This window comes from Amblyraja radiata, chromosome 30, assembly GCF_010909765.2.
Source record: "Amblyraja radiata isolate CabotCenter1 chromosome 30, sAmbRad1.1.pri, whole genome shotgun sequence".
NCBI classification, from domain to species: Eukaryota; Metazoa; Chordata; class Chondrichthyes; order Rajiformes; family Rajidae; genus Amblyraja; species Amblyraja radiata.
Genome location: NC_045985.1, coordinates 19,548,342 through 19,570,852, shown reverse-complemented (window position 1 = coordinate 19,570,852; position 22,511 = coordinate 19,548,342). Strand labels below are relative to the sequence as shown.

The 22,511-nt window shown below is 47.4% G+C and overlaps 1 protein-coding gene across 1 annotated transcript in view; it reads right to left on the bottom strand.

Moving 5' to 3' along the window:
• LOC116990020 (nuclear factor 7, brain-like) overlaps positions 1 to 15,989 on the bottom strand; it is a 46,359-nt gene extending 30,370 nt beyond the window's left edge. Inside the window, exons 1-7 of the mRNA XM_033047545.1 lie at positions 15,467 to 15,989; positions 14,323 to 14,418; positions 14,000 to 14,233; positions 7,510 to 7,532; positions 7,314 to 7,428; positions 3,225 to 3,320; positions 2,903 to 3,136 (exon numbers count right to left, since the gene is read on the bottom strand). Of these exons, the coding sequence (XP_032903436.1) occupies positions 2,903 to 3,136; positions 3,225 to 3,320; positions 7,314 to 7,428; positions 7,510 to 7,532; positions 14,000 to 14,233; positions 14,323 to 14,418; positions 15,467 to 15,871 (1,203 nt within the window). The 5' untranslated portion in view covers positions 15,872 to 15,989. The remainder of the gene's footprint in view (positions 1 to 2,902; positions 3,137 to 3,224; positions 3,321 to 7,313; positions 7,429 to 7,509; positions 7,533 to 13,999; positions 14,234 to 14,322; positions 14,419 to 15,466) is intronic.
• Between the last annotated feature and the right edge of the window lie 6,522 nt (positions 15,990 to 22,511).

Genomic DNA, 22,511 nt, shown 5'->3' with positions numbered 1-22,511 from the left:
AGAGAGAAAAGAGGAGAGGGCCAAGAACTGAGCCCTGTGGGACCCCACACGAGAGAGGAGCAGAGGAGGATACAGAGTCCCCAAGGCTGACACAGAAAGTTCGATCAGCCAGGTACGACCTGAACCACTCCAGTGCTATCGTGAGATCAATATTTCATGGTCCACTGTGTCAAAAGCAGCAGTCAAATCTAAAAGCACAAGGGTAACACAGTCACCACGGTCAGTAGCTAAAAAAATATCATTAAAAACTCTTAAAAGGGCTGATTCGGTGCTGTGCAGGGATTTAAAACCGGATTGGAAAACTTCTAAAATATTATGTTCTTCCAGAAAGGCCATTAATTGACTGTGCACGATCTTCTCCAGGATTTTTGATAGAAAAGGCAGTTTGGAGATAGGCCTGAAATTACCAAGAACTGCAGGGTCAAGAGCAGGTTTTTTAATCAGGGGTTGTACTACTGCATGTTTAAATTTTTCAGGGACAACACCTGAGGACAGACTGCTATTAATGACTGCAATAACAGATGGTCCTACAGCGGGGAAAACCTCTTTAAATAGTCGAGGAGGGACAGCATCGTTTGGAGAACCTGAGGGCTTCAAATGACCAACAATCTCCTGTAAAAAGGAAAGAGTCACAGGCTTAAACTGGTCAAATACAGCCAAGCAGGGGACTGAGATTGAGGGGTCATAAGCAGACGGTGGGATTAGAGCTCTAATAGAAGTGACCTTATCAATAAAAAAGTGAAGGAAGTTTTCACACACAGCAGGGGACGCCTCCATACAGATAGTCTGCGGGGCATTAAGAACTGTGTCAATGGTGTTAAACAACACACGAGGCTTGTGACAGTTTGACAGGATAATATCCGAGAAATGTTTTCTTTTAGCATCTTTCACAGTTTTCTGATAATGACGCCAACACTCCCTTAACATTTGAAAAGACACCTGCAGTTTGTCCTTCTTCCACTTGCGCTCAGCTCTACGGCACTCACGTCTGACAGCATGGGTCGTGTCATTCAGCCAGGGCTCAAATTTAGTTTTAGGCTGCCTGGATTTTAATGGAGCCACAGTGTCTAAAACAGTTTGGCAGGTGGAGTGAAACCATGAGCTAAGCTCCTCTGTATTGCACACAGACTCAGGAATGATGGAGTTCCGATTGAAAGCAACCGAGAACTGAAAAGCAGTGGAAGGGTTAATAACACGACAGCGCCGAGCAGCAGCGCGAGGTTTAACTGTATTACAGGCAAGAGCAGCCTCAAATAATACAGGCATATGGTCTGAAAACACTGCGTCACATATCTCTAGGTTAGAAATGGGCAAACCGTATGATAGGACAAGATCGAGTGTGTGACCGTGCTCTTGTGTGGGTCCAGACACAGATTGCACAAGATTAAAAGAATCAATGAGGTTTAAAAAGCCTTTTGCCATTGGCTTATCAGGACAACACACATGAACATTAAAATCCCCAACAATAAGAACACGGTCATATTTAGGCATGATTTCAGCCAGGAAAACAGAAAAGTCATTTAAAAAGTCCTTATTGTACTTGGGAGGCCGATAGACCACAGCACACAACACTGTGTGAGAGCCACCCAGCTCAAATAAACTCAGTTCAAAGCTGGTTAAAGAGGATGATAGCAATAGCTGCTTACATTTATAATGACTCTTATGGACAGTAGCTATTCCTCCTCCTCTGCCCGACGTCCGCGGGGAGTTAAGATAGCAGCAATCATGGGGTAACAGATCAGTGAAAGCGCTGGTCTCACCAACACTCAGCCATGTCTCAGTCACGCAGAGGAAATCCCATCCTCGGGACGTGAAGAAATCCTTTAAGACAAAAGTCTTGTTTGCTAGCGATCTAGCATTTACCAGGCCAATCCTGACAGAAACCGGCGGCGTTAGCTGTCCGGGGAGCCCGGGGAGCCCGACGCAAGTTGGGGTGATTCACCCCGCGCCAGCGGGGACGAGGAGAGCAGGGGCCGCGGGGTGAATCACCCCAACTTGCGGCCCTTGTTTCGACAGGCAACAGGCAGGCGTCGACAGGGTCCAGCGAGCGTCGAGGAACAACGAGGCTAGGCACGGCTCCAATCCCAGTCCAAGAAGACGCAGAAAAGCGCGCGAGACGGGCCTTCAGCCTCACCAGCCGGCCGCTGCGTTTTCCCCGGCGACGGGGGCGCTTACGCCGAGGAGGTGGAGCCGGGGCGCGGCAAATGCGAGTCGGGGCCCCCGCCAGAAGCGGGGGCAAAGTTCCACGTCCACCACCATCCAATTCCGCTGCATCTTCGGCAGAAAGTCGAAGATCCAGCAGTGTTTGGCGATCATACACCAGCAGAGAGTCGACATCCAGAACAAGAAGCGAAACAGCAAACAGCACACACAACACCGGCAGCAACAGACGGCAGGCCACACACACCGGCACCATCTTAATTGAGGCGAAGGGGAAGGAACTGGGGCAATAAATGGCAAGAGATACGTGAATTTGGGTGAGGATGGCAGACCGATGGATATTCCCGCTGCTGATGGCGACGGGGAGAAAACTTGCAACAGAATTGGAATCTGAACAGAGAGAATGTGCTGGGTGCCAAGTAGGATGGGTTGGGGATCAGCGGTTGGAGAAGGGGAAGCAACATGGTGACGGGGATTGGGGATGAAAATAAATACCTGTGGGGGAGAATTGGATGAACAGGGAGATCTGAAGGGGATAAGGTTTACCTGTAACTGGAGAATACAATGTACATGCCGTTGGGTTGTAGGCTGATCAAACTATGAGGTGTTCGTCTGCCCTACCAACTGATTTGTTTCAATCAGCCCTGAGTTATTGGGGAATTCTGCATTTATCGCACACTGTTACCCACTATTTTGTGATTGTGCCCTTACACTGAATCAAAGTGAATATGTAACTCCTTACCTTCAGAAATATCAAACTGTCCATTTGATTCATCCGCTCCTGCAGCTTTAGGAGTTGCTCTTGAATAGAGTTTAACTTCTCTTGAATCTCTCGTAGATTATTCTCCATTGGGTTTAGAACGCTCTCCTCTTCTTCCCGGAGTTCCTTGTGAAAGCGCTGCTCTTCCTCATTGAGAATCTGGCGCAGTTCAGCAAATACCGATGTGATGTGGGTCAACAGGTTCTGTGACTGTTCCTGTCAAATGAAAGATGAAGATCAATAATATCGAGCCTGGTCAGATATCAATAGCACAAGATCAGATAAGGGAAACTGGAAACCTTACCCGAACTCCAGAAATCTTCTGTTTCTGTTGCTGCTCCATTTGCTCCCCCGCTGATTTATCTTTTGTGAGAGTCTCTAAGGATGTTTTAATCCGTTCCTGTGGATTGAGATTCAGATTCAGCGAGTAAAATAATTAGACCAAACAGAACCAATGAACCAATGAAAGGGTCACGTATCCACTTCGATAGTGACAGAAGTTCTGTTTATTTTATGAATGAAAGTATGACAGTTCTGTCACAGAACTGTCATACTTTCATTCATAAATTCAACCTGTGCGCTGTGTCTCTGTCAGAGTCGCACTTTTCCTTGTCGGAAGTGGGAAAGTCCCGAGTTCCGAGTACAATGGAACGCAGCATTATAATAGCCATACAGAGGCTTCCGTCCATGGCCCGTGCTCGTGCCTGTGGTGACTGCCCGTGACCTAGACCTGACGTCACGTCACCTAGATGGTCGGCGCCGAGGTGATGTCCAGCGGCTCAACAGTAAATATGAAGCGGAAGCAACAAACTACCCTTAGCCATTTAAACAAAAAACAAGCCTGCTGCTGCCTCGGCCGACACTCCAGCAGTCACTAGGACGTTAGATGAAGAAGAGGGAACTACAGCGGAGCCTGATGCCAGCAGTGTATCGGGTAAGTGAAAGTCGTATACAAGTGAACTTTAGCAGATATTAGACTACTAGCTACTAGCTTATAAGAGATTTCCCAAACTGAATGAATACCACACATATATTCACTAAACGACCTTGCTAGCTCAATCTTGTTGTAGTAAAGTAGTAAATAACGTAGTTATTACACATTTTACTGTGAGACTGTGAGTGCGTGTGTGCTGAATATCTCCTTGTTCCTTCTAGATGATATCTCCTGGCCAGCCCTATGGACTGAGAGTCAGGCTAGGGAGTTTAAAAGCAGGCATTCTTGGTTAGAATGGAAGGACAGAAAGTTAGGTAAATATCAGCCAACTTGTAAAGCTGGTATAAACACATGAAGTCAACTTTATGGAAATGAGAGTATAGCTGGTTTATTTTCATCTTAAAGATACATTAATTTCACTTTTATACAATTAAATTATAATGATATTGTCACAGTGAAGCTTATTTACAGTTCATTCAATTATTTTGAATAGATTCTTATCCAGTTCAGAAGGTGTTATTGCTAATATAGATTCAAAAAAGACTACTTGTATGATGTTAATTAGTCATGTTTTTGTTTACTTTCAGGTTGTGTTTTTTGCAGCTCAACAAAATCTACTGGCGTCTTAACAGAGAAAAGAATTTCCATATCTGAGGAGTGGGCGATGTTTAAGATCCAGTCATCAGGCTCAAGCAGACCAACAGCCCTGGCCTCCTTGAGAAACAAGATCAGACGGCATGAGATGTCCAGGGCACACGAAATAGCTCAGGAGCTCACTGAAAAGGGTGGACAGGATTTACTTGGGAATCTTGTGAGAGCTGTGTCAGACACTGTGTTAGCTGAGACAAATGCTGTATTCAGAACAGCATATTATCTTGCCAAGATGAACCGACCTTTCTCTGACCATGACGATCTCATTGAGCTTCAGGAAAAAAACGGTGTCAACATGGGCACAAGTCTGCACTCAAGGTTCAGTTCAACAAAAATTGTGGAACACATAGCAAAAAAGATGCAGACAAAAATAGTTGACAGCATTGTGTCATCTTCAAGCAAGCTGTCTGTTCTCATTGATGAGGCAACTTCTCTCAGCCATAAATCAGCCATGATTGTCAATGTGAAGGCCTCTTTAGATGGAGCTACTCCTGAATTTGTTTTTTTGGACCTGGTGGAGCTGGAAAGCCAGAGGGCAGAGTCTATAGAGGAAGCTCTATTAAACTGTTTGGACACTGCAGGCTTTAGTGAAGAGTGGCTTCAAAACAACTGGATCTCATTTGTTTCTGATGGAGCCAGTGTTATGTTAGGCAAAAACTCTGGTGTGGCAACCAGGCTGACTGCAAGGTACCCTAACCTCTTCACATTGGCACTGTATGAACCACCGTCTAGAACTGGCTGTAAATGATGCTGTGGATGAGGTTCAGGCAGTCAACCACTTCAAAGTTTTCATGGACAAACTCCACAATCTCTACAGTCAGTCCAATAAAAATTCACGGGAACTTATGGAAGCAGCACAAGAAGTGGGCTCACAAGTCCTGAAGATTGGCAGAGTTTTAAACACCCGATGGGTTGCCAGCAGTTTCCGTTCTGTAAAGGTTGTGTGGAGGTCATACGAAGCACTTAACAGACACTTTGAGAATGCTGCAGGAGACCAAACAAGAAACGGCAAAGAGAGGCAAACCTACAGAGGCCTGGCACATCGTATGCAAAGCAAGGAATTTCTTTGTGACCTTGGACTCATGTATGATGCACTATCTGAACTTTCAAACCTGTCCCAGCAATTACAGGCCCATTCAATCACACTTTTAAGAGCAGAACAGCTGCTGAAGCGCACCATCCGAGTGCTGGCATCATTTAAAGATTCTCCAGGAGAGAAATTGGAGGAAGCATTGAAAGCACAGGCTTTGGGACAGTTTGGATCAGTGTCCCTGGAGTCAAATGCTAAGCTCATGCCGATCAATACAAAGCAGTTCCTACAAAGTCTGATCAACAACATGGAGAAGCGGCTCTCATTTAAGGATGAAATTCTTCATGATCTCAGCATTCTGGATTCAAGCACCTGGCCATCAACACCTGGCATACGGCACGGTGAGTCACAGGTAAAACGACTGTGCAGGCGATTCAATCTTTGTCAAGAACAAGCTGTCAATGGAATGAGAGATTTCATCGAGCACCCAGAGAGTGAACCTGAATGCCTCAAACCACTCATCCACTGCATGCAGACCATCCCTTGCAGCACTGCAGAGTGTGAAAGGGGCTTCAGTCTGATGAATATTGTGTACACAGACCAAAGATCTAGAATGTTGTTGTCTAGTGTCAGCAATTTGATGATGATCAGCATCAATGGGCCCCCTGTAAGCCTTTTTGAGCCAAGCAAATATGTATCAACATGGTTACGAAGCCATCGCTCTGCCACGCAAGCAAGAAGGCAGAGCACACCTCAGATGCCTGAGTACAAGCAAATTTGGGAAGGTTTTGTAAACTAGCAGGCTACTACATTTAAAGTGAAAAACAATTGTTGACAAAATCCCTTTTAGTGGAATACAAACACTTTTCCATACCTGCTACAGTAGCAGATACGGAAAAGTGTTTGTATTCCACTAAATATCCCTCATGTAACTGTGTATTCACCTTTGTTTGTTACTTTTTTACAATGAAGGGATTGTGGTGTTTGTTTTATTTTGCATGGGTCATGCGCCCTCCGCTGGTCGTTTTTGCGGATGTACTGTTTTTCTTCTCTGTTAAACACTGAACAGATGTTATTTGCATAGGACTTACTGTGATTGAAAACGTGTATTTTGTGATGCTGTGTGATTGCTGTATTAAGTATGAGTGTGAGACGTCTTAGAACAGTTGCTGATATGTTTTATTTATTTTAATTTATTATTTAAGTATTTTTGTATGGGAAACATAATTCTAAAGAAGATGTTTTTATTTTGTATTTTTGCATTTATTGTTTCTTATATAGGGTATTTTATTTTATTGAGTTGTAATTGTTTCTGACAAATGACTAACTCTGTTTTTTCTTGTCTCAAAACTCTAAACAGAGCATGCAGCAGCAGCAGCAATAAATGTCCTGTGCAAAAGACTCAAGTATCCCGTCGTCTCCTTAGCACATTAGTACTGAGGCCAGGCCGGTTACATATACAGTAGTACAGTGTTTATATAGCCAACAGTTATTTATTTATTGATGCTTTATAGTTTATATGATGCTAGTGCCTAATGGTGATTTTAATTTGACTGTTTATTGTCCTAGAAACTGATGACAATATCGAGTGTTGAATAATCTCAATTACTTATGGTGGTTGTAGGCTACTGTATGCGACAGTGAGTGTGGCGGTGTTTATAGGACGGGTGTGGAAGAGGCTAGGAGGGAATCATCACATTATACCCACTACAAAAAACTAGACTACACCACTGCATGTAATTAATACATCAAGTACTCTAACGGTTTAAACCAAATACGTTTTTTCCTCTCTTAATGCCATCGGTCAATTTGCTCAACAAAAATGGGTGATCGAACTTTCCAGTTGCCAAGGCACCGTCTGCTACCGACAACGACCGTTCTTCATCACTCACCCTGCATGAATTAAACGCACGGTTATAAGACCAGCATCAACGATTTCTGGGTCACTTTCCAAAACAGTGCAGAGAGTCTCACCTCCTCTTCTGACGAGTTTCCTCCTGAAATATATAACATCAGAAAGATCCATTAATTTACACAGAGCGACCACATCGTGACAGCAGGAATTTCATCCAAATTGTTACAATGTTCCTACAGATCTTTGCACTCGTTGCTGATGGAGCGCCCCGTCAGTCCGGTATTGTATTAATTCAATGTAAAGAGTATATTCATGGCCGTCCGAAGGGGGGTTGCGTTGGGTGCGACCGCACCCCCCTTTTCTCCCCCCTAAGAAAAAAAAGAAAAAAAATCGGGTGGAAAAATCAACGTTTCCACTTTGGAAACGACCAGTTCTCTGTTCTCCCGTCCCCGGGCAGGAGTGGCTGAATCTGAACCCAACGGCTGTAACCCCAACACCAGACGCCGCTGCGGCGGAGCCCGCTCCCCTCGCCTGCCCCCGCCGCCGGGGCCCAAGCCATCTTACCCCCACACCACCCCCGCTTACCCCCGCTGGGCCCACGCCACCCCCACTGGGCTCATGCCACCCCCGCTGGGCCCACGCAACCCCCGCTGGGTCTACGCCACCCCTGCTGGGCCCACGCCACCCTTGCTGGGCCCACGCCCCCGCCGCTGAACCCCGCTGGGCCCACGCCACCCCGCTGACCCCGGCTGGGCCCACGCCACCCCCGCTGGGCCCATGCCACCCCCGCTGACCCCCGCTGGGCCCACGCCACCCCTGCTGGGCCCACGCCACCCCCCGCTGGGCCCACGCCACCCCTGCTGGGCCCACGCCACCCCTGCTGGGCCCATGCCACCCCAGGTGACCCCCGCTGGGTCCACGCCACCCTCGCTGACCCCCGCTGAGCCCACGCCACCCCCGCTGGGCCCATGCCACCCCCACTGACACCCGCTGGGCCCCCGCCACCCCCACTGGGCCCACAACACCTTCATCACCCCCGCCCGCTGGGCCCGCACCACCTTCATCTTTTGCAAGAAAGAGGAGGGGATGTGAGAGGGGGGAGGGAGAGAGAGAGGGGAAGGGAGAGGAGAGAGAGATGGGGGAGGGGAGAGGGAAAGGGGGATTATCTTGAGTGAGATTGCAAAATTAAGGTAGGTTTTAGAGCTATTATATTTTCTCCTCCATATAAATAATATCAAACAATTGGAACTGCTTTCTTTTCCTTGATAACAATACAGAAACATATGAATTCCATAGTTTGTGACATAAATACACATTTTAATGGGATCATTACATACAGATGTAACATTTCCATTTTGAGATGGGGGGGAGGGGGGGGGGAGGGGGGCTTCCCATTCACCACTTCGCACCTACTTAAGGCAAAACTCCAGTATGAAAAGAGTGGACGCTTTCCCACCCCAACCAACACTTCACACCCACTCACAGCCTGACCTCAGTCTGCAAAGACTGGGCCCTTCTACACCCACCCCACTCCAATCACCACTTCACACCAAATGACTTCACTTCCACAGACACCTCTGTCAAGCTTCTCAAGTTTGCGGATGACACAACCCTGGTTGGACTGATCCAGGATGGGGGATCTCTGTACTCTTTTCAGTTTGACATATTTCCTTTAACATGGTGCCCAGAACTGAACACAATATTCTAAATGCGGTCTCACCAACGTCTTATACAACTGCAACATGACCTCCCAACTTCTATACTCAATACTCTGACTGATGAAGGCCAAAGTGCCAAAATACTTTTTGACCACCTGATATACCTGCGACACGACCTTCAAGGAACCATGCAACCATCAACCATTCCTCTGCCCATCTGGCTAATTGATCCAGATCCTGCTGCAATCTTTCACAACCATCTTCACTATCTGCAAAACCACTCACTTCTGTATCATCAGCAAACTTGCTAATCTTGCCCTGTTCTGTGACGTTTCACAGAGTGCTGGAGTAACTCAGCGGGTCAGGCTGAGTATGGAGGTTGGGAGGTCATGTTGCAGTTGCATAAGAAGGTGGTGAGGCCGCATTCAGAGTATTGTATTCAGTTCTGGGCACCATGTTATAGGAAAGATATCATCAAACTGGAAAGGGTACAGTGAAGATTTATGAGGATGTTGCCAGGACTAGATGGGCCAGAGCTATAGGGAGAGGTTGAGTAGGCTGGGACTCTATTTCATGGAGCACAGGAGGATGAGGGATGATCTTATAGAGGTGTATAAAATCATGATTTGAATAGATATGGTTGAGTCTTTTGCCCAGAGTAAGTGAATCGAGGAGCAGAGGTGAAGGGCAAAAGATTTAATAGGAATCTGTGGGGTATGTTTTTCACACAAAGGGTGGTAGGTGTATGGAACAAGCTGCCAGAGGAGGTAGTTGAGGCAGGGACTATCGCAACATTTAAGAAACAGTTATACAGGTACATGGATAGGACAGGTTCGGAGGGATATGAATCAAACGTGGGCAGGTGGAACTAGTGCAGATGGGACATGCTGGGCCGAAGGGTCTGTTTCCACACTGTATCACTCTATGACTCTATCTTTCCCTCTCAAACCCATTCTCCTGCCTTCTCCCCATTACCTCTGACACCCGTATCAATCAAGAATCTATCAATCTCCTCCTGAAAAATGTCCATTGACTTGACCTCCACAGCTATCTGTGGCAATGAATTCCACAGTTCACCACCCTCTGACTTAAGAAATTCCTGCTCATCTCCTTCCTAAAGGAATGTCTTTTAATTCTTAGGCTGTGGCCACTGGCCCTAGACTCTCCCACTAGTGGAAACATCCTCTCCAAATCCACACCATCCAGGTTTTTACCAGGCTGGGACAGACGGCAACAGCTTCACACCGTGTCCCAAAGCTCGTGTCCTGTCCTGTATCACCCAAGGCAGCAGAGACGTTATAGGAGAGGGCAAGCACCGTAACAAAGTATCTCACAATGGTTTGGGTAACATTCAGGAATGTTTATGCATGCCACATCATGAATATTACTGAAGAACGGTCTTGACCCGAACTATAATCTATAGCTTTTCTCCAGAGATGCTGCCTGACTCACTGAGTTACTCCAGCACTCTGTGACATATCACCTATCCATGTTCTCCAGTGATGCTGCCTGACTCACTGAGTTACTCCAGCACTCTGTGACATGTCACCTATCCATGTTCTCCACAGATACTGCCTGACTCGCTGAGTTACTCCAGCACTCTGTGAAACGTCGCCTATTCATATTCTCTGCAGATGCTGCCTGACCCACTGAGTTACTCCAGCACTTTGTGACTAGTTTCCCTTCACGCATCTGTCCAAACCCACTCTCCCCCCTCCTTTCCTATGTTCCTTTCCACCCATAAACCTCTCTCTGCCTTTACATTTCACTCCTCTTTCAAATCTGCTCTACTTATCTACATGCATTTTTCTTCTTCACTTTTTAGTCATAGAATGATGCAGTGTGGAAACAGGCCCTTCAGCCCAACTTGCCCACACCGACCGACATGTCCCATCTAAACTAGTCCCACTCACACGCGTTTGGCCCATATCGATCTAAATCTGTCCTATCCATGTACGTGTCCAAATGTCTCTTAAACATTAAGATAGTCCCAGCCTTAACTACCTCCTCTGGCAGCTCGTTACATACATCCAGCACCCTTTGTGTGAAAAAGCTACCTCAGATTCCTGTTAATTTCTGAAATATTGGTCATAAATTTGGTGCAAAAATGCTCCAAAACAAGGCTCAGAATGGATCAGAGAGCATCTAAAACCCCAGAGCTTCCAGGGTCCGCTTAAGGGCCCTGGACCCTGGCATCGAGGGACTTCATGCTTCGCGCTCATGATGTGCGCAGCACGCACACTATTCCACATTAAGTTTTTTGTAATCCTGTCATGCCACCCCCCTTTTTGAAAAGCTTCGTACGGGCCTGATATTTAACACTGGACTTATGGGGCGATTCAACGTCCTCTGGTTCCAGTCGTGAATTACATCATTTGTCCAGCAAGGGTCGCCCTATAACCATATAATAACCATATAACAATTACAGCACGGAAACAGGCCATCTCGGCCCTACAAGGACCCAAGCAGTCGTTCCAGGTGCGACAAAGGTTCACCTGTATCTCCTCCAACCTCATCTACTGCATCCGCTGCTCTCGATGTCAGCTGATCTACATCGGCGAGACTAAGCGGAGGTTGGGCGATCGTTTCGCTGAACACCTCCGCTCAGTCCGCAATAACCTACCTGAACTCCCGGTGGCTCAGCACTTCAACTCCCCCTCCCATTCCCAATCCGACCTCTCTGTCCTGGGTCTCCTCCATTGCCAGAGTGAGCAACACCGGAAATTGGAGGAACAGCACCTCATATTCCGCCTGGGTAGTTTGCGTCCTGATGGCATTAACGTTGAATTCTCCCAATTTTGCTAGCCCTTGCTGTCTCCTCCCCTTCCTTTACCCTCGAGCTGTCTCCTCCCATCCCCCCGCCCTCGGGCTCCTCCACCACCCTTTTTCCGTCCTTCTCCCCCCCCCCCCCCCCACCCCCCACCCCACCCCCTATCAGTCTGAAGAAGGGTTTCGGCCCGAAACGTCGCCTATTTCCTTCGCTCCATAGATGCTGCTGCACCCGCTGAGTTTCTCCAGCAATTTTGTGTGCCTTCGGCCCTACAAGTCCGTGCCGAACTATTATTTTCCCCTAGTCCCATCTACCTGCACTCAGACCATAACCCTCCATTCCTTTCCCATCCATATACCTATCCAATTTATTTTTAAATGATAAAAACGAACCTGCCTCCATTACTTCCACTGGAAGCACATTCCACACAGCTACCACTCTCTGAGTAAAGAAGTTCCCCCTCATGTTACCCCTAAACCTCTGTCCCTTAATTCTGAAGTCATGTCCTCTTGTTTGAATCTTCCCTACTCTCAATGGGAAAAGCTTGTCCACGTCAACTCTATCTATCCCTCCCATCATTTTAAAGACCTCTATCAAGTCCCCCCTTAATCTTCTGTGCTCCAGAGAATAAAGACCTAACTTATTCAACCTTTCTCTGTAACTTAGTTGCTGAAACCCAGGCAACATTCTAGTAAATCTCCTCTGTACTCTCTCTATTTTGTTGACATCCTTCCTATAATTGGGCGAGCAAAATTCATTGTTACCCTCTTGCGTTTAATATCTGTGTGACAAGCCTTGGAATTTTCTTCTATCCTATTCGCCAATGATCCTACATTGCCACTTCAAACACCCCCTGGTGCCTCTTGCTCCCTGTAGGTCAGCAAGAGGGGAACCATATTATCTTTGTCTCCACAGACATCATGTTGCCAGCTTGTGACCAGATGTTCATGTCAGACTAAGAGAGGATCTGTCTTGAACATCATGCAAATTATGACAATGCTCAATGTGATAAGTACAATTACTCTGCCCGATAAAGATGCAGCCAGTCCTGCCATGGAATGGTGTGTGTTAATGGGAGTAAGGCAGTAATATGGCACCGGAGAAAATAAACCATTTATTTGGAGACACTAGATCGGAATCATGATCATGTCAGCCAGGATCTGAGGAGGGAAACATAGAAACATAGAAAATAGGTGCAGGAGTAGGCCTGCACCGCCATTCAATATGATCATGGCTGATCATCCAACTCAGTATCCTGTACCTGCCTTCTCTCCATACCCCCTGATCCCTTTAGCCACAAGGGCCACATCTAACTCCCTCTTAAATATAGCCAATGAACTGGCCTCAACTACCTTCTGTGAATTCCAGAGATTCACCACTCTCTGTGTGAAAAATGTTTTTCTCATCTCGGTCCTAAAAGATTTCCCCCTTATCCTTAAACTGTGACCCCTAGTTCTGGACTTCCCCAACATCGGGAACAATCTTCCTGCATCTAGCCTGTCTAACCTCTTAAGAATTGTGTACGTTTCTATAAGATCCCCCCTCAATCTTCTAAATTCTAGCGAGTACAAACCGAGTCTATCCAGCCTTTCTTCATATGAAAGCCCTGACATCCCAGGAATCAGTCTGGTAACGTACACCTGACGGGTCTGGACAAGAACCTCTTTCCATCTTATGGAATAGATGGGAGAGTGCTGGTAAATAGAGGCGAAGGGGAAGGAACTGGGGCAATAAATGGCAAGAGATACGTGAATTTGGGTGAGGATGGCAGACCGATGGATATTCCCGCTGCTGATGGCGACGGGGAGAAAACTTGCAACAGAATTGGAATCTGAACAGAGAGAATGTGCTGGGTGCCAAGTAGGATGGGTTGGGGATCAGCGGTTGGAGAAGGGGAAGCAACATGGTTACGGGGATTGGGGATGAAAATAAATACCTGTGGGGGAGAATTGGATGAACAGGGAGATCTGAAGGGGATAAGGTTTACCTGTAACTGGAGAATACAATGTACATGCCGTTGGGTTGTAGGCTGATCAAACTATGAGGTGTTCGTCTGCCCTACCAACTGATTTGTTTCAATCAGCCCTGAATTATTGGGGAATTCTGCATTTATCGCACACTGTTACCCACTATTTTGTGATTGTGCCCTTATACTGAATCAGTGAATATGTAACTCCTTACCTTCAGAAATATCAAACTGTCCATTTGATTCATCCGCTCCTGCAGCTTTAGGAGTTGCTCTTGAATAGAGTTTAACTTCTCTTGAATCTCTTGTAGATTATTCTCCATTGGGTTTAGAACGCTCTCCTCTTCTTCCCGGAGTTCCTTGTGAAAGCGCTGCTCTTCCTCATTGAGAATCTGGCGCAGTTCAGCAAATACCGATGTGATGTGGGTCAACAGGTTCTGTGACTGTTCCTGTCAAATGAAAGATGAAGATCAATAATATCGAGCCTGGAATCTAAGACAATAGCACAAGATCAGATAAGGGAAACTGGAAACCTTACCCGAACTCCAGAAAGCTTCTGTTTCTGTTGCTGCTCCATTTGCTCCCCCGCTGATTTATCTTTTGTGAGAGTCTCTAAGGATGTTTTAATCCGCTCCTGTGGATTGAGATTCAGATTCAGCGAGTAAAATAATTAGACCAGACAGAACCAATGAACCAATGAAAGGGTCAAGAGCTTCAAATTCCTGGGCGTGCACATCTCTGAAGATCTCTCCTGGTCCGAGAACACTAATGCAATTATCAAGAAAGCTCATCAGCGCCTCTACTTCCTGAGAAGATTACGGAGAGTCGGTTTGTCAAGGAAGACGCTCTCTAACTTCTACAGGTGCACAGTAGAGAGCATGCTGACCGGTTGCATCGTGGCTTGGTTCGGCAACTTGAGCACCCAGGAGAGGAAAAGACTACAAAAAGTAGTAAACACTGCCCAGTCCATCATCGGCTCTGACCTTCCTTCCATCGAGGGGATTTATCGCAGTTGCTGCCTCAAAAAGGCTGGCAGTATCATCAAAGACCCACACCATCCTGGCCACACACTCATCTCCCTGCTACCTTCAGGAGCCTGAAGACTGCAACATCCAGGTTCAGGAATAGCTACTTCCCCACAGCCATCAGGCTATTAAACCTGGCTCGGACAAAACTCTGATTATTAACAACCCATTTTCTGTTATTTGCACTTGATCAGTTTATTTATTCATGTGTGTATATATTTATATTATGGTATATGGACACACTTATCTGTTTTGTAGTAAATGCCTACTATGTTCTGTGTGCTGAAGCAAAGCAAGAATTTAATTGTCCTATCAGGGACACATGACAATAAACTCACTTGAACTGTAGACACGGAACTGCACATTAAAGATTTACAAAGACTCAAACAGCTGGAGAACTCAGTGGGTTAGGAAGCGAATCAACGGAGAGCCGCAGGCTGTCTCACCTGGAATGATTGCTGGAGTCCCTGTATGGATGTATGGGCGAAGGTATAGGGACAGGTATTTCATCTCCAGCGGTGGCTGGGACTGGGGCAAGTACCCGGGCAAAGGGCTGGTTTTGGGTGGGAGTCTGTGTGAACCGAACAATCGCCGAGGGAGCGCGGTCCGCAAAATGCAGAAAGGAAATTCTGATAATGAAATTCTGTTTGTTTTTACCTTGTAGCTTTCAACGGCTTCTTTAATCGGCAGGAAACGGTGAGAGTTGTGTTCCCGCGCGTCTCGGCAGATCAGGCAGATCAGTTTCTTGTCGGTTTCACAAAACAGCTTCAGTTCTTCCTGATGTTTCTCGCACTGAAGTTCTTTCCTTTCCGTGTTCAGGCTCAATTGTCTAGCTTTCTCAGACAGACCCGCCAAGGCCCGATTCACCCTGAGGGTGCGGTCTGTAGACTTCTCTCTACATTCCGGGCAGGAGTTTCTACCCTCCCTGTCCCAACTCTGTGTGACACAGGAGCGGCAGAAGTTGTGCCCGCACTCCAGTGTCACCGGATCGGTGAAGAAATCCAGGCAGATGGGACAAATCGCGTATTCGGTTAAACCCTGGATCTGGTGTTTCGAAGCCATTTTAACCCCGACCACTTCCTTCCCCCTTCAGGAAGCTGCCAACCCGCACAGAACCGCAGTTGTCTACTACGCCGCACGTTGCAGTGCGCGGGGAATTGATTCCGTGCTGAATAATAGGAGGTAGACAAAAATGCTGGAGAAACTCAGCGGGTGAAGCTGCATGGAGAGAAGGAATAGTTGACGTTTCGGGTCGAGACCCTTCTTCATACTGATTATCCGTGAACGTCGCCTATTCCTTCGCTCCATAGATGCTGCCTCACCCGCTGAGTTTCTCCAGCATCTTTGTCTACCTTCGATTTTTTTTCCGGCATCTGCAGTTCTTTCTTAAAAGACTGTGTTGGATAATGTTGAAGAAGGAACTGCAGATGCTGGAAAATCGAAGGTACACAAAAATGCTGGAGAAACTCAGCGGGTGCAGCAGCATCTATGGAGCGAAGGAAATAGGTGACGTTTCGGGCCGAAACCCTTTTGCTGCGAGTGTTCCGGGCGAAGAGCCTCTGGCAATCTCCCACTGATTTCATATAGCAGCAAGCGGCTGGTAACTCGTTAAACTAGTCTGAGCATGACAGGAACCGGGCGGACGAGCGCCGGCTGTCTAAGGAAACATAAAAACATAGAAAATAGGTGCAGGAGTAGGCCATTAGGCCCTTCGCCCCTTCGAGCCTGCACCGCCATTCAATATGATCATGGCTGATCATCCAACTCGGTATCCTGTACCTGCCTTCTCTCCATACCCCCTGATCCCTTTAGCCACAAGGGCCACATCTAACTCCCTCTTAAATACAGCCAATGAACTGGCCTCAACTACCTTCTGTGGCAGAGAATTCCAGAGATTCACCACTCTCTGTGTAAAAAATGTTTTTCTCATCTCGGTCCTAAAAGATTCCCCCCCTTATCCTTAAACTGCGACCCCTTGTTCTGGACTTCCCCGACTCCCCGCCACCTCCACCTCCCAGTAATGTCTCCCCGATGCGAATCCCTCCGATCCCAGCGCACACAGACTGCCTGTAAACCTCTTCCCGGTGTCAGGGAGACTCCTCCGGGTCCCGGTCCATCTCACCCTCTTCCGATCCTCAGACACCTCGAGCCGCGGACCTGCTGTTTCCACATCCAGGGTGACGGAGACTGGGGGGAGAAGCAGAGAATCAGAGAGTCCCCGGGGGTCGGGGGGACTCCCACAGATGCTGCCTGACCCGCTGAGTTACTCCAGCACTCTGTGAAACGTCATCTATCCATGTTCTCCAGAGATGCTGCCTGATCCACTGAGTTACTCCAGCACTCTGTGAAACGTCATCTATCCATGTTCTCCACAGATGCTGCCTGATCCACTGAGTTACTCCAGCACTCTGTGAAACGTCACCTATCCATGTTCCCCACAGTTGCTGCCTGATCCACTGAGTTACTCCAGCACTCTGTGAAACGTCATCTATCCATGTTCTCCACAGATGCTGCCTGACCCGCTGAGTTAATCCACGACTCTGTGAAACGTCACCTATCCATTTTCCCCACAGATGCTGCCTGACCGGCTGAGTTACTCCAGCACTCTGTGTCTATCCACAGTTAAGATGGGTGGAGGTGACGGGTGGTGGCGGATGAGGTATCGGAGTGGGCGGGTAACGTCACGGGCATGTGGTGCCGGGACTGGCTGTTGAGCCGGCTGATCTTCATGGGCTCGGCGTTCTTGCCCCCGTCGGTGAGACAGGGGCAGAAGTAGGGGTGAGCGGGGCCGGCACTGTTTATAAAACCAAAAATAATTCAATCAATTATTAACAATAATACTATAATACAAGTCAAACAAGTCTCGACCAGAAACATCAATCATTCCTTCTCTCCAGAGATGCTGCCTGTCCTGCTGAGTTACTCCAGCATTTTGTGTCTATCGAATAAACAATAGACAAAAGGTGCAGCAGTAGGCCATTCGGCCCTTCGAGGCAGCACTACCATTCACCGTGATCATCCACAATCAGTACCCCGTTCCTGCCTTCTCCCCATATCCCCTGACTCCACTATCTTTAAGAGCTCAATCTAACTCTCTCCTGAAAGCATCCAGAGAATTGGCCTCCACCGCCCTCTGAAGCAGAGAATTCCACAGACTCAAAACTCTCTAGGTGAAAAAATGTGTGGCCCCTGTTTCTGGGCTTCCCCAACATTGGTAAAATGTTTCATTCAAGCATAGAAAATAGGTGCAGCAGGAGGCTATTCGGCCCTTCGAACCAGCACCACTATTCATTGCGATCATGGCTCATCGTCCCCTATCAATAACCCGTGCCTGCCTTCTCCCCATATCCCTTGATTCCACTAGCCCCTAGAGCTCGATCTAACTCTCTCTTAAATCCATCCAGTGATTTGGCCTCCATGGCCCTCCGTGGCAGGGAATTCCACAAATTCACAACTCTCTGGGTGAAAAAGTTTTTTCTCACCTCAGTCTTAAATGACCTCCCCTTTATTCTAAGACTGTGGCCCCTGGTTCTGGACTCGCCCAACATTGGGAACATTTTTCTTCCTTCTAGCTTGTCCAGTCCTTTTAAAATGTTATATGTTTCTACAAGATCCCCCTCATCCTTCTAAACTCTAGTGAATACAAGCCTAGCCTTTTCAATCATTCCTCATATGATAGTCCCGCCATCCCAGGGATCAATCTCGTGAACCTACGCTGCACTGCCTCAATCACAAGGATGTCCTTCCTCAAATTAGGAGGCAAAAACTGTACACAATACTCCAGATGTGGCCTTACCAGAGCCCTATACAACTGCAGAAGAACCTCTTTACTCCGAAACTGAAATCCTCTTGTTATGAAGGCCAACATTCCATTAGCTTTCTTCACTGCCTGCTGTACCTGCACGCCAACTTTCAGTGACCGGTGTACAAGGACACCTAAGTCTCGCTGTACCTCCCCCTTACCTAACCTAACCCCATTGAGATAATAATCTGCCCCCTTGTTTTGGCACCAAAGTGGATAACCTCACATTTATCTATAGTACTATATTGCAGGCCTCCTGTTGGGTCCCAGCATCACACGGGAGGGCTGGTTCCCCAACGCAATATTCCACATCTCCACCAATTCGAATATTGGTGGCCAGGAGGGGGCTTTCTGGAGCACTAGTATGGGTGTTGTGGGCTGAAGGGACTGGTTTCCCGAGGGCTCTGTCTCTCTCTCTTTCACTCTGTCTCTCTCTCTCTCTTTCTCTGTCTCTCTCTCTCTGTCTCTCTGTGTATCCCTATCTGTCTCTCTCTCTCTCCCTCTCTCTATTTTCTCACTCAGTCTCTCCAGCTCCACCTTTGCCAGGCAACCACAGATGACCTTTCACCCCCAGAGGGTTCACGACCTCCTCCTGCCTTTAACCACAACATCCGAGTCCGAGTATAGAAGAGAGATTGAGCAACTGTCCATATGGTGCAGGCACAATAACCTGGCCCTCAACACCAGCAAAAACCAAGGAACTGATTGTGGACTTTGGAAGGAGTAGGATGGGGATCCACAGTCCCGTTTATATCAACGGGTCGATGGTTGAAAGGGTCAAGAGCTTCAAATTCCTGGGCGTGTACATCTCTGAAGATCTTTCCTGGTCCGAGAACACTGATGCAATTATCAAGAAAGCACATCAGCGCCTCTACTTCCTGAGAAGATTACGGAGAGTCGGTTTGTCAAGGAGGACTCTCTCCAACTTCTACAGGTGCACAGTAGAGAGCATGCTGACCGGTTGCATCGTGGCTTGGTTCGGCAATTTGAGCGCTCTGGAGAGGAAGAGACTACAAAAAGTAGTAAACACTGTCCAGTCCATCATCGGCTCTGACCTTCCTTCCATCGAGGGGATTTATCGAAGTCGCTGCCTCAAAAAGGCTGGCAGTATCATCAAAGACCCACACCATCCTGGCCACACACTCATCTCCCTGCTACCTTCAGGTAGAAGGTACAGGAGCCTGAAGACTGCAACGACCAGGTTCAGGAATAGCTACTTCCCCACAGCCATCAGGCTATTAAACCTGGCTCGGACAAAACTCTGAACATTAATAACCCATTATCTGTCATTTTGCACTTTATCAGTTTATTTATTCGTGTGTGTATATATTTATATAATGGTATATGGACACACTGACACGCAAATGGCTACTATGTTCTGTTGTGCTTAAGTAAAGCAAGAATTTCATTGTCCTATACAGGGACACATGACAATAAACTCACTTGAACTTGAACTTGATCATGTCGGTGTCGGTGATGAGCTTAACATGATGTACACTGTGAAAAAAGAACATAAGGAAATAAGAGTAAAAGAGCCCTCAGCCCCTCAGTCTGTAATGGCAATCAATGTGAATTTTTTTTTTTAAGTCACATACCGTAGCCTGGTTATCTCTGTCTCCCTCTCTCTGTCTCTGCCTGTGTGTGTGTGTGTGTGTCTATCTCTCTCTCTATCTCTCTATTTTTTCACTCAGTCTCTCCAGCTCCAGGCAACCACAGATGACCTTTCACCACCCAGAGGGTTCACGACCTCCTCCTGCCTTTAACCACAACATCCCAGCGCCAGACAGAAACAAACGTCTCTCCACGGCGACTTCAAGACAGATTAGATGTTCCCTTTGCAAAGATTTCATCCTCTTTTAAAATTATTTTAAGTTGTTTCACTGCCCACAACAAAAATGGCGGAGGGAAGCGGCGATAATGGGAACGAATGGGCAGAGCTGCCCGTAACAAAGATGGCCACCCTCCCCCTGGGGTACCGGGACATTAGTGCCCTTAACAAAGATGGCCGCCCCCGAGGGACATTAGTGCTCTTAACAAAGATGGCCGCCCTCCCCCTGGGGTACAGGGACACTAGTGCCCCTAACAAAGATGGCTGCCCTCCACCCGGGACATTCGTGCCCCTAACAAAGATGGCTGCCCTCCACCCGGGACATTAGTGCCCCTAACAAAGATGGCCAACCTCCCCTGGACACTTGTGCCCCTAATAAAGATGGCCGCCCTCCCCCTGGGGTACAGGGACACTGAGTTTCTCCAGCATTTTTGTCTACCTTTGAATACTTTGAAGTTCTCCTCCTTTTTAGAATCATATGGTGCAACACAATAGGGTGATTTCACGAAAGGTCACTGGATCATAGATCCTCACCCACGTGACCGCAAAATCCAACTGGGGTACAAGCGTTACTTCCAGTACATGTTATTGATGCTGAAAACGCAGACTTTCAAACCTATTCAAAACCGCGAAAACGGCCCGTTTTTGAGCTGTAAATAACTGTGCCAGTCGGGGTGACCGCGAGGCACAGTTATCTTACTTTAGAGTCCAGAAGATAAAGAAAAACGAAGGTAAAGACAAGAGGGAGCTGAAGGGGCAACAACAGCGGAAGTTGTTGGCCGGGCAGTTATAAAGATCGAAAATACAGGGAATTATCGCATTTGCTCGCTGCATTTCATCAAAACTAAGGCATTATTGGTGTTTTGATGAAATGCAGTGAGCAAACGCGATAATTCCCGATCAGTCTGAAGAAGGGTTTCGGCCCGAAACGTTGCCTATTTCCTTCGCTCCATAGATGCTGCTGCACCCGCTGAGTTTCTCCAGCTTTTTTGTGTACCTTCGATTTTCCAGCATCTGCAGTTCCTTCTTAAACACTTCCTCTTATACTACTTGGAAGTAGAACATTCCTCCGAGATTTCTTGGACATTCCCAACCTTCCTCTTAGACTGCTTGGACCTTCTGAAGATTCCTCCTCGATTCCTTGGACATTGCTCCTTGGACATTCCCATTTCTCCCAGATTGCTTGGACTTTCCTGACGTCACCCCTGGACTCTGTAACACTTCACTCCTTGGCGCCTGGATTTCAATGGGAACCTGGGCCCAACCCTGTCACCACCTGGGACGTGAGGTCCACTAAGGTGCCACCACCACCTCCCCCTGCCTGACCGCACGGGTCCTCCCCGAACCTCTGGGCAGTCGGCAGATTGTTGGACGACCTTCTCAGCCAGCGCGCAGACTAACCATGCTTGATCCTCTGGGGCGGAATGGGGTTCGATCGTTTCGGCCGCTGTTGGCTTCTCAAGACCAACGCGTGCCCCCCGATACTGACCAAACTCTGCTTCCACTGCACAACTTTCAATAAAGCTTATGCTGTTTGCATCAACAATGTCTCTGTATATCTGTCCAAATCTATCTTAAAGTCATAATGAACGGTGGTGCAGCGGTAGTTACTACCTCACAGCGTCAGAGACCCGGGTTCGATCCTGTATTAGTCTCCACTGCCTTCTGAGGTAGAGAATTCCACAGATTCACAACTCACAGATTTGAGTATAGGAGCAGGGAGGTTCTACTGCAGTTGTACAGGGTCTTGGTGAGACCACACCTGGAGTATTGCGTACAATTTTGGTCTCCTAATTGAGGAAGACATTCTTGCCATAGAGGGAGTACAGAGAAGGTTCGCCAGACTGATTCCTGGGATGTCAGGACTTTCATATGAAGAAAGACTCGATAGACTCGGCTTGTACTCGCTAGAATTTAGAAGATTGAGGGGGGATCTTATAGAAACTTACAATATTCTTAAGGGGTTGGACAGGCTAGATGCAGGAAAATTGTTCCCGATGTTGGGGAAGTCCAGAACAAGGGGTCACAGTTTAAGGATAAGAGGGAAGTATTTTAGGGCCGAGATGAGAAAA